The sequence below is a fragment of the Lactuca saligna genome, chromosome 8 (genome assembly GCF_052625555.1).
Source record: "Lactuca saligna cultivar CGN05327 chromosome 8, ASM5262555v1, whole genome shotgun sequence".
In the NCBI taxonomy this organism is placed as follows: Eukaryota; Viridiplantae; Streptophyta; class Magnoliopsida; order Asterales; family Asteraceae; genus Lactuca; species Lactuca saligna.
This window is the reverse complement of record NC_136424.1, coordinates 7100767-7118372: the sequence shown is the minus strand read 5'-3', so window position 1 is coordinate 7118372 and position 17606 is coordinate 7100767. Positions and strand designations below refer to the sequence as shown.

The window sequence follows — 17606 nt, the reverse complement described above, 5'->3', positions numbered from 1 at the left end:
ATTTATTCTCTATGAAATATGTGTTATGTGTTTGTGTCTTATATGTTGTTTTGGAATATGTATTGAATGAGAATGCTATATAGGTTTTAACCTATGTATAAAAATATATATTTTTATCTACTAATATGTCGGGTAGAACATGGGTAGATAGTTATGTGATAAACAGATGAGAGGCCTCGATGTTGTTTCCGATTCAGTCATCTAGCGGAGTTTAGATGACGACCACAGACTTTTCTAGATAGTCTTGCGGAACGCTAGCAGGTTCGCCACCTGTAGGTGTTAATGAACTTGGGTGTTCATTCGTTGTACTCCATCCCCCTCATGGTTGCCTTATTTGACATATGTTGTCTGGAAACCCCCGAATGCATGTGTTGTTGCCCCGATGAAATATTCTAAGACTAGGTCCCTTGTGTTAGTTGTTTTAGGGACGTAAAGTGAGAATAACGGGAATGGGTAATTGGGTTATTGTTGATTGGTGGAATTAAATATAATTATTTATTGTGGGTTGAAAACCCTATATGCTCACCAGGCTCCCAAGCCTGACCCACTCAGTTTTAATTGTATTACAGGAACTGGCGCAAGGGCATAAGATGAATGAATCATCAAGTTGTTTTGTTTACAAGTCTGTATATGTATATATTTGTTGAATGACTTGTAATGTTATCGTTTATGCTTTATGGTCTGTATCGGAACATGACATCCCGAGTTTTGATTATATAATGAAAATACATTTCTTGATGAAATGCTTTGGTAAAATATAATTTTATCATACTTTATTTTTGGGAACAAATTCTGCAACTCTTTCAAATCAAAAGGATTTACTCTGAAATTATTTTAAAAGCATAAATGAAAATAGGTCTTTTCTGGCAGGCTCTTGAGATTGTGTTTTGGATTGGTTCTATCTGTGTGGTGGTCAGGTAGGTATGGAGTTTCGGAATCAACAGGGGGATATATATTTTTTAGCAGTTAAAGGAAGTAATGTTTTGTTCAGCACTAGAAGGTTTATCTCCCAGTTTGTCTCGCGTTGTTCATGGAATTGTTATCATCAGGATGAGCCTTCTCTCGAGGGAATATCTAATCCCTTTGGTCCATTGTAACATACACGTTCAGTTATCGTGTATTGTAAATTAGAATAATATTACAGAATATTATGTAAATTTAAATGTTGAGTTCTAACAGATGGTTTTTACTATAAATAAAGTAAAACTATGCTTAGAATCATTCTGAAAGTATTGAAAGTCTTATGGGATTCCAATCAAATACCAAATAGTGAAATTTAGCACAAATATAAATTTTGAAATAAGTAAAATTTTATTATTTAAAGTTGTAAAGAATCTCGTTAGAAAAGTTTAGGCGAAAACCTCGTCGAAATCCGAGTTATAACGAAGAAGTTATGACCAATCGAAGATACGCGATAAAACCGACAAACATTGTGTCGCGTAAAAAGTGAGTTTTCGATAAACTACTTTTTAGCCTTAGTAATCTAAATGAAATTTGTAGAACTCGTAAAAATAATCAACTTTCATATAATGATCGTTTGAATCTGACTTCGTATGAGTAAGTTATGATTTTTCTAAGTTTCGGATTAGCAGTAGACAACTAAAAACTCGAAATAAAGATCGAGCGATATTTAGCCGAAACAACTTAAACGAGAATCGAAGCTCTTGTCATTAGTTGTACAATGGTAAAAAAGACTGACGAAAATGAACATCGGGTGAAGAAGTTATGAATTTTTAACGGACTTTTCCTGTCCCAGCCCGTTAAAAATATAATAATAATAATAATGAATTCAAATTAGCCGACGGAATCTAAACGAAAGTTATAGAGTATATTCTCACCTACGCGTGCATATAAAGAACGTCAAAAACGGAGTTTGTACGCAAACGATATGAATTTTTGAAGTTATTAAATAAAAATAAATGAAAAACCGAAGTATTATCCGGAGTCGTACGCCCAGTGTAACAGCCCGGAATTTCCAGGTATTTATTATTGGTGTATTTTTGGAAAATTGTGAGTGGACTCGGCAAGTTGGAGCTCAAACTCGCCGAGTAGGATCGCGATTCTTGACGCGGGTTCGCGTCTGGACTCGGCGAGTAGTCCAAGAGTGGACTCGGCGAGTCCACGCTGTGTAATGAAACCCTAATTTCCAGGGTTTGAGACCTATTTAAAGGGGCTTATGGCCATCATTTGCGGCCACCACCCCCTAGAGAGAAACCCTAAAGAGATTTGAGCGTTTTGGGAGAGAATAGAGGCCATTATTGATCTTTGGAGCTTAGTTTGGCAAGGCAAAGGAGATTCTAGCTAAGAATAGGCAAGGGAAGTGGACATTCTGCGATTTTGGAGCTCAGAGCATCATCTTGGAGGTGTATCTTGGCTTCCTTTTTCGTTTTTATGATGAACATAGGGGTTTAGGGTTTCTTGACCCCTTTGTTGGCTAGATTTGATGTCCATTTCGTCCCTAATCATGATAAGGCTTGAGATGAGATCCATAGAGGTCCAGAAGAGCTGTATTCCTTAAGCTTTATGAGTGTTCATGAGAGTATTGGCCTAGAGTTATGAGATATGGGGCTAAAACATCATTTATGAGCAAATAGTTGTTGTTTGAGCCCCAAGGTTTGGACTTTACGTGATTATCATGCTTGGGGAGGCCAGATCTATGAATCTATGGAACAGATCTGACCTCAGGAGTGAGTTTGAGTAGTTGCATGGCATGGACTCGCCGAGTCCGAAGAACAGACTCGGCGAGTAGCATGAAGATTGCCCAGCACCACTCAACGAGTGGTCTTGCCGAGTTGAGGGCTTGACTCAATGAGTCGGGGAGAGTCAGAGTGGGTTGACAGGTGGACTGAGTCAAGCTGGGACTCGCCGAGTTGTTCTTGAGACTCGGCGAGTTGAGTGTTGGAGGCCCCACAACTCATGCCAGGTGGAACTCGTCGAGCTAGGAGAATACTCGTCGAGTCAAGTGAGGATCCCAGGGAAATCAGTGTATGTGCATAGACTCGCCGAGTCGCTATAGTGCACTCGCCGAGTCCGGTCAAAGTTGACCGTTGACCATTGACCAACGTTGACCTATGTTGACTCGTTAAGGGATAGTCAACCTTAATTGTGAAGTGTTATTTAGAGATGTATTGTGTTATAGGAGGACTATAGATCGGGAGATCGAGCACGAGTGATTTCAGGGACTTGCGAGTTACCAAGATACGCGAGGTGAGTCTTCTCACTATACATACCTTGAGTAGGTAACTAAAGTTATGTGATACAGTGCTTGTATGCTATATTTGTGTTATGTGTTGCGTTGAATTATTCTTTGTGATTTATGTTGTGCATGTTTACAGAGTTAGAACCTGAGGGTTCACAGAGTTGGGTGCACAGACCCACAGAGTTATAGCCTCGAGTAGCTAATATGTGTTATATGTGGTGTTTTGGGGAACTCACTAAGCTTTGTGCTTACAGTGTTTGGTGTTATTTGTTTCAGGTACTAATGACGACCGTGGGAAGGCGCCGGCTTGATTAGTACACACGCATGGGATTTTATGATTTTGAGATCTTGGGATTTTTGTATTACTTGGATTGAATTTCAATTATGGTTGTTTTATGAATATTAAGTGAAATATGTTTTATAAAATTTGAAAATTTTGTTTTGAAATTTACGGTGTTACACCCAGCGTATGAGCTTACGCTTAGCGTAAGTGTTCGATCCGGAATCAGCCACGTCTCTCACTCTTTGCCTTATGTACCACGTCCGGAGCCCGGGTTCCAAGTCCATGACTCTTCGTTGTACTCCCAGATTACAAAGGCTACGCCCCGCATAGATGGCCGCCTCGTAGTACGCCCAGCATACCGAGTACTTACGCCCAGCGTAATGCAAGCTGTGGTGGCAGTGGGTGTGTCTCGGAGGCATATTCGTCGACTCTCACGGCCGATTGTTTTGGATTGAATCACAACCTTCTGAATCAGGGTAAGATGCTTGTAAGATGCTTAAGCATCTATGTCAAACCCTAAAATCATCACCCAGAAATATGTTTGTCCTAACTTTGCCCGTGATCGGCCTAATCTCATGAGGTATATTACATTGTTCTTCATTGGGTTTCTAATTTACGATGCTTCTAAGCTGAAGCAGACCACCTATTTGACAATAATCCTCTATGAAACTTCTCTACCTCTTAAATGATAATAGCGTTTTCAAATTTCTCCATTACTTATCAGGAGACAATCGGGATCAGGTTGAGTTGAAAAGGGGAGATTGGTTATGTAAAAGGTATACTAAATGTTGTAATATGTTTCAGCGTTACTATTTGTATTCAAAGGTATATCTTGCTTTATAATTTTTCTGCCAACCAAAACTTTGATCAATTGTAGATGGACCTCTAGTGAGTTATGCAGATGGAGTTTATGATATATGACTTAATCGATACAACATTGTTAGATGATGGTGAGGGATGAGGCGTAGATATACTGTTAGGTCGATCATTTAACCCTAGGATTATTGCTTGAAATTGCCATGGAAAGAAGATTAAGCAATAACAATGAGTGGTTGTATTTCTCATTTGCAGGTACACATGAAATCAAGAACAAGAATGTTCTTGTTTTCTTGGCTGGGAACGAAACGAGAGATATCAAAGCAAAACAGGGTACATATGAAACTTACAACATTCTACTGGAATGGAATCTTGAATTCCGATTCTGTCAGAATAGAATCTTGAAGATGAACATTGTATGGGATGAAGATGAACAATAACCACCAATCTTCCAAAAAGAACGGATTATTCCAGCAGAATAATATACAATATAATGAAAAAAAATATGTGTAATAGTATATTCTGGTAAAATGATTTATATATTGTATTTCTTTGTTATTAATAAGTGTAACATTCTCATAGAATAGTATATAAATTTTTTTCTTTTCTAAGAATGTAATGAAATTTTTTTTAACTTGTATCCAAAATTTTGTTATTCTTCAAGAAGTTCATTAAATCAAAATATATATTATGTCAGAATGTGTATTCTTGTATGGTTCAATCATATTTGTTATTTTTCAATATATTGATAAACATATTCCGTCAGAATGTTACGAATTAGGAGAATTATCATCCATACAATTAGATTGTTAAAATTAATAGAATCTATTTTCCCTTAAAATATGCAAATTTCCTTTATTAAATATATATTAAATGACTAAAATACCCTTCTAGTTAGAATAGATGGTATTTTTTAATTATATTTAGTTCAATAATATGTCGTAATCACTTACTTAAAATAAGTAAAATTGATTTACCCACATTTATGCATACAATAACACAATAATTACTTTAAATACAATAACCTAAGCCTATATATATATATATATATATATATATATATATATATATATATATATATATATATATATATATATATATATATATATATAATAATAATAATAATAATAATAATAATAATAATAATGAGTTATATGAGTTGTGCAAGAACATAGGCGTTGTGTGAGGCATAGTGTAACACCGTAAATTTTCATTTAAAATCACATTAATCTCATTACCACAATCACAAAAATCCTTAGTTTATATCAGGTTATCAAAACACATGTTCAAAAGTTATTATAACACAATCCAGGATCCTCCATAACAAATCTCCAACTCGTGTGTGTACAATCAAGTCGGTGCCTTCCCGTGATCATGAGAGGTACCTGGAACACATAACACATAACATGGTAAGAACGAAGCTTAGTGAGTTCTCCAAAATACCACACATATCTCATTAGCCTCTCATGTTTATGCTCAAATAAGACCCTCTGTTCAATGTGTCTCTGTGGGATCCTCCAGTCCCATAACTCGGGTGGACCCTCCGGTCCTAACTCAGTAAGCTCAGAATAATACACAATATAAATCACAAAGACATAATGTAGGATATCACAATACTCAATATAAACACATACGACCCTCCTGTCACACAAAGATTACCACTCTAGGTAAGTATAGTGAGAAGACTCACCTCGTAAGCAAGCAAGTAAATAAACTCATATACGAATCTCGAACTAGCCTCCGCCTAACACATAAGATAATTATCTCTAATTAACATTTAAATCACGACTCTAAATAAACTAAGTTATTCTCTCTCTCAAACTCTTGGAATGGGTAAAAGACCATTTTATCCCTCCATGGTCCCATAATCCATGCCTTGACCAAACCCTAAAGTCAACAAAAGTCAACACTCGAGTCAAGTGTCCATGTTGACCTGAATCGCTGAGTGCATCTATGTGACTCGCCGAGTCCCCATTTTTCCTTCAAAACATCGTGAAAACCCAACTTAACTCGTCGAGTTGTCTCATTAACTCGCCGAGTTACCAATGTCCGGACTCATCGGGGAAAACCCTATCCGACTCGTCGAGTCAGCTCATTGACTCGGCGAGTCCATTCAGTTTGTATTCTCATTCAAATGTTTTAAGGCAGATCTACCACTCCAAACTCTAGATCTAGTCTCCCAAGGCTCGAATGTGACTTAAACCTTCGATCTTTACGTTCATGCATGACATATTTGCTCCATAATGCCTATACAAGCTCCAGCAAGGGTTTGGTACTCATAGGCTTGCCTCTAGCTCCATAAAGCTTGGGTATTTGGGCTCCCAAGACCTCCTACAATCCAGATCTGAGGTTTCAACCTTATGATCTGCTCAAGGGACTCAATAACACAAGAAGGATGGGGAAAAGCCCTAGAACTCCCCAAACTAAGATCTCACAAGAAAAATTATCAAGATAGCATCTTTTTACCTCAAACAGAAGTTATCCACTGAGAACCTCTAGATCCAACCGTCCCTCTTTGCTCCAAGCCTTGATGCTTTCCTCTTATTCTCTCAAAGTGCACCAAAATGCTCAAGATAGCCTCTCTTTCTCACATAACAAGCTAAAAATCTATAAGGGTTCTTCACAGAGCTCAAGGGTGATGAGGGAGGCGGAAATGAGGGCTTAATGCCCTTTAAATAAGACATAAACCCGGGGATTTAGGGTTTCCTACCACAACGCCAACTCGGCGAGTCGACTCTCTGACTCGTTGAGTTGGTCATTAAACCCATGTGACCAATCCGACTCTACTCGACAAGTCAGGCACACAACTCGTCGAGTCACTCATTAAATCCCAAAAATAAATATATAAATATAATACCTGAGAGTTGGGATGTTACACATAGTACCATTGCACAGTAGCATGTCAATGGAGTACCTTTTTTTTTCTTTGTGAATCATAATCTTCATGACAGAAAATTGAAACAAATGTAACTCACCATAAGATAAACACACCCTTTATCAATCACATGAAACTTACATTACTTGATGTTTATCATTCTTATAAAAAAGGCAATACAAAAATTAAAAAGAAACAAAAGTGCATTCTGAGATCGAACTGGTATATTTCACGTTCGTGATTGATAACGAAAACCGTTATAATGTTATCAGGCGCCACAATTTTAGCAATTTGTAGGACTCCTTGTACATTTTGATGTAGTTAAATTTCACTTTCATTAGGAAATATAGAAAATCAAAATGAATTTTAGGATTTCAAAAATCAAAGGCGTTGGCATCTAGGTCCAAATAGATGAGTATAGCTTACCTCAAGAGATGACAAATTGTTAAAGGTGAGGTCCAATTTCTCTAATTTCTTGAATTAAGTCAAGCACGAAACCTAAGAAGAAATTTCAGGAACGGAAACCGTAAACATAAGCAAAGCAATGAATGGAAAATCAACCAAAATGTCGTATCGATTGAAGTATGTACATCCGATAGAGCTATGTAGGTGAAGGTAAGAGATGTAACGGTGACTTCGTAGTGGTTATCATGTTCCGATGAAAGCTGATGCAGTGAAGATCTTAAGCGGTGGTCGTGGTGGCGATGATGAAGTAAGCTTCCATTTTCATAAAGGAGGGCATCATCCAACTCGTTGTTTAGTGATATTGGTTTATTTTATATCATTTGAGAACGTTCGGGTCTATATATTAACCAACAATCATCTACCAAGGGTATGACTAACCCTAGCCAATTTACATTGGACTGAAACCCAATTACGTTTTGAAGGGAGAAAAAAAACTAAAATTGATGAAAAGAAACGTACCACTAGGTGGGATAACAATCGACACACCCTTGCATTTTAGGCGAGGCTTGAAGCAATCAACAGACGTTTATCAATTTAGAACCATATGGGAAGAAATTATACGAGTTCTTGATTTAGGGATCTTAGAAGTTGACGGAGCGGAAAACAGAATCGGAGAAGCGACGCTGGTAATCGGCTTCGATGGACAAAAAGGTTGGAATAAGATTTTTTGGAGTCGGTGCAAAAAATACCTGGAGTAATGGTATTGGACATTAGAGGCGGTGTATCATGAGCAAATGACACGTTACCGGATCCACCATCAACAATGGAGATTAGTCGGCGAAAAGATACTTAGCTGATGAACAATGAAGCTCCACCCAGTAAAAAAATACAGCCGGTAAAAAATTGACCAAGCCGATAAATAGTAAAAAGCTAAAACGAGAATTTTACCTTGGCTAAAAAAACATTGTAGCTAAGCCCCTCATGATTTCATTGTATGTATAATATATTAATGAAACACATTTCTTCAAAAATACCTATATGAGACAAATTCCATAGTTATAAATAAACTCTATTTTAAAATAAATATAAATAAAAATGTATTTTCTGATCGTGAAAATGGAGATGTCACAATGAGTATCACATCATTAGTTTAAGCGATCTAAGAATATTTGAGGGTTATAGACTTAAACTTAGAATGATAAGCAATGATCGTGATGTTTGTGTTCATTTTATTTTAGGTAGTATACATGAATTGACAATAGCAATAACTCACTTTAAGATAAGATGTCTAATTTGTTGTTATATGCTAAATGATTTATATTATAGCATGCCTTAGGTTATCAAATTGCTATTACTTGACTAAATGAAACGTCTATTGTCGGCCATAGCTTGGATAAATAAATTTTATGTATCTAGACTTCTAAATGTTTAATTAGTATATTAGAACTGGTATATAACTTTTCGGAGTGATAAGAACGATTATGCGTCTAGACATAACTAAAACCTTCTCTAAAATAATATACACACAATTCTAGTACTGTGAACGATTATTCTGGTATACAGAACATCATGGTGAAAACTCATAGTAGATTGGGAAACAGTAACAGGAATCAGCAGCCTGAGCCTCGTGTAGTCAAGCATGCACCTGAACTCGTGCTAGCAATTGAACTAGTTTCTTTACTAAACAACAAAGTAAATCTTACAATAGGAAATTATAAAGAAATTTGTATATATTTTTACCAATTTGTATCAATCAAACTCGTAGTCATACAAGTTTTGGTATGAAACCAACTATAGCTGTTATTGTACATGACATCCAAGCTATCAATATCAATGCTTTTTTTTTGTACATATTTTATACAATCTTCCATTTGTCGGTTTTTCAGAGATACTTTTAATATAAACTTTATACAATCATTTTCAATGAGTCGCCGTAAGCCTGATTTGATCCAAGTTGTAGAAATAGTTAGGTTTTGTGACTAGATTGATTGTTCACATATCTTGAACCTCATATGGTTATGGTTTGAAATACGGGTATCAATGTATTATGTTTATAATACGATTTATAAGTGGATTTTATAAGATTTCATAAGTCGGTTTCGATTCATAAAGTTGGAACAAACACACACTGAGATTTTCGATCAGAAAAGACAAACAAAACCAAAGTCCCAACTCAACTCATACAAAACACAGAAAAACAAACAAACAAGAGAAGCCAACGAAGCTGAGTTCACCTCACAGGTCAACTGAGTCAATACCCGAACCACAAAAGTTCATCGCGGTTCGTTCTTGACTCAAACCCTAGTTTGTGAGATCAAACCCAACCCCACTCTCCTCTTTCCTAAAAAAAAATTAATCCACACATGCCATCATCTTGTTCAATTAAAAACATAAGAAGTAATTCTCTTTATAAAGAGAAAAATCAATCTATCTAGCTACTAATCTGCCTTCCTTGTTGGTTAGAGTTCACCACCTCTTTAATCCCTTGAACAGTACGCGAAATAAGATTAATAACTGTGTTGATCGACTCCATTGTAAGCTTAGACGATGGCAAATCATTGACCAAAATCTGGAACCCAACAGTCAACAACGAACCACCTTCTGACCCGGGTTTGGTCACCGGTGCAACCGACTCACCCACACAGTCCGGCATAATCGCAAACCCAGATGGCAATAAAGCCACACATGATGAGTCACCACCACGCATCACCACATCAATTGAGTTTATGTCCACAGCTGCATACACTATAAGTGATCCACTCACATCTGTACTACTTTCTTGAAGCACCAAAACCATGTTCTGATTCGCATTACCACCCGTAGTCTACAAATACAAAGAAACAATTACATATAGTTGTCGATATTAAGTGCTTAACCTATTATTTTAGGTAGTATACATGAATTGACAATAGCAATAACTCACTTTAAGATAAGATGTCTAATTTGTTGTTATATGCTAAATTATTTATATTATAGCATGCCTTAGGTTATCAAATTGCTATTACTTGACTAAATGAAACGTCTATTGTCGGCCATAGCTTGGATAAATAAATTTTATGTATCTAGACTTCTAAATGTTTAATTAGTATATTAGAACTGGTATATAACTTTTCGGAGTGATAAGAACGATTATGCGTCTAGACATAACTAAAACCTTCTCTAAAATAATATACACACAATTCTAGTACTGTGAACGATTATTCTGGTATACAGAACATCATGGTGAAAACTCATAGTAGATTGGGAAACAGTAACAGGAATCAGCAGCCTGAGCCTCGTGTAGTCAAGCATGCACCTGAACTCGTGCTAGCAATTGAACTAGTTTCTTTACTAAACAACAAAGTAAATCTTACAATAGGAAATTATAAAGAAATTTGTATATATTTTTACCAATTTGTATCAATCAAACTCGTAGTCGTACAAGTTTTGGTATGAAACCAACTATAGCTGTTATTGTACATGACATCCAAGCTATCAATATCAACGCTTTTTTTTGTACATATTTTATACAATCTTCCATTTGTCGGTTTTTCAGAGATACTTTTAATATAAACTTTATACAATCATTTTCAATGAGTCGCCGTAAGCCTGATTTGATCCAAGTTGTAGAAATAGTTAGGTTTTGTGACTAGATTGATTGTTCACGTATCTTGAACCTCATATGGTTATGGTTTGAAATACGTGTATCAATGTATTATGTTTATAATACGATTTATAAGTGGATTTTATAAGATTTCATAACTCGGTTTCGATTCATAAAGTTGGAACAAACACACACTGAGATTTTCGATCAGAAAAGACAAACAAAACCAAAGTCCCAACTCAACTCATACAAAACACAGAAAAACAAACAAACAAGAGAAGCCAACGAAGCTGAGTTCACCTCACAGGTCAACTGAGTCAATACCCGAACCACAAAAGTTCATCGCGGTTCGTTCTTGACTCAAACCCTAGTTTGTGAGATCAAACCCAACCCCACTCTCCTCTTTCCTAAAAAAAAATTAATCCACACATGCCATCATCTTGTTCAATTAAAAACATAAGAAGTAATTCTCTTTATAAAGAGAAAAATCAATCTATCTAGCTACTAATCTGCCTTCCTTGTTGGTTAGAGTTCACCACCTCTTTAATCCCTTGAACAGTACGCGAAATAAGATTAATAACTGTGTTGATCGACTCCATTGTAAGCTTAGACGATGGCAAATCATTGACCAAAATCTGGAACCCAACAGTCAACAACGAACCACCTTCTGACCCGGGTTTGGTCACCGGTGCACCCGACTCACCCACACAGTCCGGCATAATCGCAAACCCAGATGGCAATAAAGCCACACATGATGAGTCACCACCACGCATCACCACATCAATTGAGTTTATGTCCACAGCTGCATACACTATAAGTGATCCACTCACATCTGTACTACTTTCTTGAAGCACCAAAACCGTGTTCTGATTCGCATTACCACCTGTAGTCTACAAATACAAAGAAACAATTACATATAGTTGTCGATATTAAGTGCTTAACCTATTAAGTCCATTAAGTCAAAAAGAAACAGACTCACATTGGCACGTAGAAGAGAGATGGTATTCAAGCTGCCATGGTCTTGACTTTTTGAGAAACGAATCATGTTCTGCATAGCGGTCCCGTGGGACAAAACGTCCCATTGGGACCGGAGTTCTTCATTCAACATCAGCACGAACAGACGCTGATGTGGCATGGGCATCCACACTGACATGGTGGCGCTCAACACTGCACCTGAAGGGTCCCCATGATTGTTTAAACTTTTACGGATCATAATTTTAGCTGCTTCGGCTCCATTACCAATCACCTCCCATTTATGACCACCGGTAGCACAAACTCCGGCACAAAAGTTAGACGTCATGCGCTGTGCAAGAGCCGTTAAACTCCTTCTACCACCGGGAGGTAACACTGTTATAATATTGGCACAAAAAAAAAAAGATATTAATTAGAGTAGTGTATATAAATAATGAGAAAATAAGAAAAGTGGTGGGAAATTGGAAAGTGGAAATCCACCTGGACTATGATCATCGGTGGCAGAATCAGGTGACATGATTGTTGCCATGCACTCGAAATGTCTTTGTAGTGTTGAAATCCATTTCTGAGCACCAAAACCTAACCCTGATCTAATTAACGGCCGATACTGATGGTGTACGACACCCTCGTCGTATTCTGTATGCTCGATCCACATTACCTGTAAAAAAAAAAAAAGTCATGTATATACGGTTTTTACTTTTTATAATCATATTTATAACTAAAAACTAAATAGTAATATAATAAACTGATAGTATTAGTAACAGACCACATCCAGGCCATACTTAACCTCGTGGTTGATAAAAAAACACGATAGATGGAGTGGTAAGTACGGTGGGAGTGATAGATTTTGTATATAATATAAATGTAACACCAAGAAATGAACATTTCGAGGCTTATTTTTTTTTTTTTCTTCCTCTCTATCTGTAGATATAAAAAATTTATTAATATTTATCGGGATTCAACACGTAAAAGAATCAATTTGATGCCTCAATGTACGATTTAGTTGAAAAAACGTATTCTGATCTTACACCATGCATGTGACGATCATACTTCAATCTTTGAAAAATGTGACAGCATAAAACAATACAAAAGAAAGAAAAATGTGACAGCATATAAATGATGTAATAATATTTAATGCAAACAGGAATTCGTCTCTAATCAAGTACATTCTTTTTAACACCGAAATAATAATATTAAAACTTTAGAACATAAAAGTTAAATTCAATATATATAAAAAATAATATGTATTTAATTTAAAAAAGAACAACACAATAATATTATGAAATATAAATAATAAACAAAAACTTTAAAAAATTTAAATTGAAGAACTAATTTGTACAAGGAAAATTTAACACCAAAACTTGTTGTTTAATAAATAGTATCTAACACCATATTTGTGCTCTACTATTTCATCAACACCATTTCTGGTGCAACAAATGGTATCAACACCATTATTGTTGTTACAGTTATCATTACTAGTTACTAATTATTAGAGATGTCAAATAACACTAAATGATATTTTGTTGTTAACTACCGACACTTATGTATGCTGATATTGATACTAATTCTGATACTGATACTGATACTGATATTGGTAGTTGTTACCTTTGAATAACCATTGGGCATATCATGCACGATACAGCCAGACGGAAGTCTCCTAGATATAAATCCTTCTCTTCCACCATCAACAGACAAATCAACCACCGCCCATACACCTTCCGCTTGTTGTCTGCAAAACCGAATGAATCTCACTTGGCGAACAGGTACTAAAGGCGAAACCAATTGAACCTCAGCTTGCATCTGCAAGAAATAAAAAATAAAAATCTTTTCTTTAAGTTTTTTCAATTTCAAAAAACCTTAAATTTGGGAAAAAATAAATAAATAAGAAGACGCTTACAAGTTGGACAACCCCATTTCTCGAATCGCCGGATCCACCCGAAATCACATCGACAGTGCTACTACTTCCGATCAAACCAAGAAACATCTCTCTCCACCGATTCTGCATAATAAAAACAATATAATCAATTTTTTATAATAATAATAAAATCATTATAATCATGAAAAATTATATATAGCTTACAGCATCGAGTAAAGCTTCCACAAGTGCCAAACTATTGATCATAACAACACCACTAGCCCTGGAAGCCTCGGTGACAAATCCATGAGGTTTCATACCAAGACAAAGAGGAAATGTTCTCATATACTCATCTAAATCAAGAACCTCACCACCACCACCTTCCATGTTCCCAAGCCAGAGTGGGCTATTCACCTGCCCAAGCTTCATCAATTCATCCATGGCATTCAACGCAAGCTCCAAAAACACATTCTTATCATACGACATATCAATACCACCACCACCTGCCGCCATCCCCAATCCGGGTCTTGAAGGTGACATCAATGGCAAAGCATTTGAGATTCCGTTGTTGTAATCCAACCCCATCGGTAAACCTACATCCATCGGGTTCAAGTTTAACCCGTACCCGTTTCTTCCGACAGCTAATTCCAAGTTGGAATTAGCCATTCCGGACGGCATGTTACCTCCGCTAAATGACGATAATGGCCTTCCCAAGAACTTATTGGCTAGAATCGATATTCGACTAAGTTCATCTCGTAACCGGGCGTTCTCGATTCTGAGATGGTGTTCATCGATTGATATGTCACCCAGAATTGCTTGCCCTCCACAATTGTTGCAGACTGGAGATCGAATTGCTTCTTTCATGGCGATGTTTTCGATCCGGAGTTTATCGTTTTCTTGTTTTAAGATAGCATTTTCATGGCGCTCCAGTTGTGTCTGCAACAATGTCGTTTAATCAAACAATGTTAAAGATCAGTTACAATTTTAGTATTGTAAGGTGGTAATCAATCAATCAATCAATCACCTTCATTTGAGTTCGTCGATTCTGAAACCAGAATTTGACTTGCTTGTTTTCCAAATTCAGCTTCTTTCCGAGCGCTAATCGTTCTTTCTCATCTGGGTGAGGATTATCTTTGAAAGAACTGTTGCAAAAAACTAAATAATGAACCAAAATCGAAAAAAAAAAATGAATAAAATTAAATTAATAGATAAAAACGAAATTACGTACGCTTCGAGCTCTTGAATTTGGTATGGAGTATGGCGATGATATTTCTGTCTCCGGCGAGAACTGGAAGAAGGTCCAGGAGGGACATCTTGTTCGTCGCCGGATGCACCTTCGACATTGTCACTTCCGCCGGACCTGCTTTCAGATCCATCTCCTCTAACCCTTCCCAGATTTCCTTCAAAGTTTTCACCTATCAAACCGATTTCTCCAAGTCCTTCCATCTTCGGCTTCTGTTTAAAAAATTAAATCATCACAATCATAAATATGATTAAATACTACGTACCCATATATATTCTCGCGAGAAGAACACAGAAAACAAGTCCTATCCGAAAGAAGAAAATACACACTGGCCCACAACAAAAACCAACACGATTAAGAAGAATGCATACTAAGGCGAGAGAGAGGGATTCTGAGTTGTAAAGAGATGAGGTGATGAGTTGTGGTTGAGAAATGGGAGCCCTGAGCAGTGGCATACTGTTAAAAGAGCCATCAGCCATCACCATTCGTGAATCCCCACCACCACCGCCGCCGCCGCCGTAAAACCCCCCAAAACTCATCAGTAAAACCGAAACTAACGCTTTTTTACTGTAAAACTAGAAATCTTAATCAATCTTCCGAAATGGGTGTGATTTGTAGATTCGGTTTCTCATCCACTCATGAGAAAAGCCAGATCAAGTGTATGTATGTGTGTTTGAGTGGGGAGGGTGGGTAACTGGGTAATGGGTATGTATGTAAACTCTAGTCTCTTAATTAATTCATATTCAACAACCAAAAGCCATAAAAATTAAAGACTACCCGAAGGGGTGGGTACAAGACAACCAAAACCCTTACTCTCTCGCGTTAATTCCCCCTCTCAAAACCCTAGACTCTGACAGACGAGAAGTTGACCGTTTAGCTGTCATCTGTGAATAATGGCCCCATTTCCATGTACGATTTACGAAAGAAATAACGAGTTTGAAAAAAAAAAAAAAAAAAAAAAAGATTACATCTTTTCGAACAACCCACAAGTGAAAAGAAAAATGGCTAAAAAGGGGTAAATTTTCAAAGAATCAAATTTGACTTTTTAGCTACCTTACAGAAATAGAGGAAAAACGACCAGTTTGAGTAGTTGACCCTCTTTTTCACTCATGTAATCTAGAAAACCACATACAGTCCAGAAAAGAAGAAAGAAAAAAAGTTGTAGAATCTTTTTATTGTTTTTTTAATCGATAAAATATTATAAACAGAGCAGATAGATACAAAGTTTCAGATTCGTGTGGACCTCCCCCTTCTATTTTCTTTTCTTTGTTTCTCGAGATCAGGGACACAGTAAAATACCCAGAAAATTTACGAAAACAATGAATAAATAATGCGAAATGGAATGGATTAAGATTAACAAACATGGATTGAGACTTGAAAGCTAAATCGATAGGGGTAAAGGTTAAAACTTCATGTTTAGATCTAACTTACGGTGAATCACGGTGGCCGAATAAGTGGCTGTAACAGTCTGTTGGGAAGATAGAAAATTTCGATTTGGGGATAATCAAAGAATTAAAAATACAATAAAACCCTAAAAGTAAAGGGAGATGTGGGAGCGTATAATGGCGTCCATGAATCTGAGTGTTTGGAAGTGGATATATAAATGAAGAGGGTAGGGGTCGCCTCCTCTCTGTTCTTTCTAAAGACACTGGTTCGAGATGTCCGCCCAACGTCGGATTTCAGACGCGTGGGCGAAGGAAGCGCGTGGGCTTGTTTTTACTCCTTGTTGTATTGGGTATTTTTCTTGCATACCATTATTGAAAATTAAAACCATAAATAAATGTTCAAAGAGTTTTTGTATATATTCATTTAAGTTTTCAAATAATGACAGAAAAAAAAAAAAAAAGTCGTATAACAAAATTTTCAGCACCTTCATTTTTCAATTTCTAATCATGAATAAAAAAATGTACATTGTATTATTATATTCAAATACTCGTATGACCATATTATATTACTTGTATCTCCATAACACATATCATTTTAACACTTATGATTCTCTTTCTTTATTATTTTTTAAATGACCATTTATGTTATTTAGTATAAGAAATGATTTATGGGCAATAATTTTATTTCATATACTAAAATATGTTTCATACGGTTATATAGTATAATATTTTAAATTATAAATTATTATATATGACGAAAAATATTGTATTATAAATCAATTCCTTTCAATATAACCAAGATATTATAAAAATAATGCAATTGAGAGGTTTTAGATTATACAAGAATATAATTTATGCTTACTTATTTATTGAAAATAAAAAACACGACTTGTAATGACAAAAACGTTATTAGATAGTCAAATGAAATTTTCAATTAGAAATAGCAAAATAACTTTATATTTACCCATACATGCTAATGTTACCGACTTA

General features: G+C 36.1%; 1 protein-coding gene across 2 annotated transcripts; it reads right to left on the bottom strand.

The window, feature by feature from the left end:
• Positions 1–11339: 11339 nt before the first annotated feature.
• Positions 11340–16823, bottom strand: LOC145008824 (homeobox-leucine zipper protein HDG1-like). 2 transcript variants are annotated; one of them, XM_078967432.1, is made up of 9 exons: positions 16663–16823; positions 15217–15443; positions 15013–15130; positions 14214–14924; positions 14031–14132; positions 13739–13933; positions 12614–12791; positions 12141–12508; positions 11340–12051 (listed from the first exon to the last, which is right to left on the bottom strand). In XM_078967432.1, exons 2-9 carry the CDS (start codon positions 15432–15434, stop codon positions 11659–11661), a joined length of 2283 nt encoding a protein of 760 aa, XP_078823558.1. In that variant the 5' UTR covers positions 15435–15443; positions 16663–16823; the 3' UTR covers positions 11340–11658. The 2 variants fall into 2 exon arrangements, with proteins under 2 accessions (XP_078823558.1, XP_078823557.1); XM_078967431.1 differs by lacking the exon at positions 16663–16823 and adding an exon at positions 15603–16287.
• Positions 16824–17606: the final 783 nt, after the last annotated feature.

Coding starts and splice junctions, on each gene's coding strand:
- LOC145008824 (XM_078967431.1), bottom strand. CDS start 15,770: ATGAGTTTTGGGGGGTTTTACGGCGGCGGCGGCGGTGGTGGTGGGGAT. Junction 15,131..15,216: donor CAAATTCAAGAGCTCGAAGC/GTACGTAATTTC, acceptor TTTTTGCAACAG/TTCTTTCAAAGATAATCCTC. Junction 12,792..13,738: donor TGCCCAATGGTTATTCAAAG/GTAACAACTACC, acceptor TTTTTTTTACAG/GTAATGTGGATCGAGCATAC.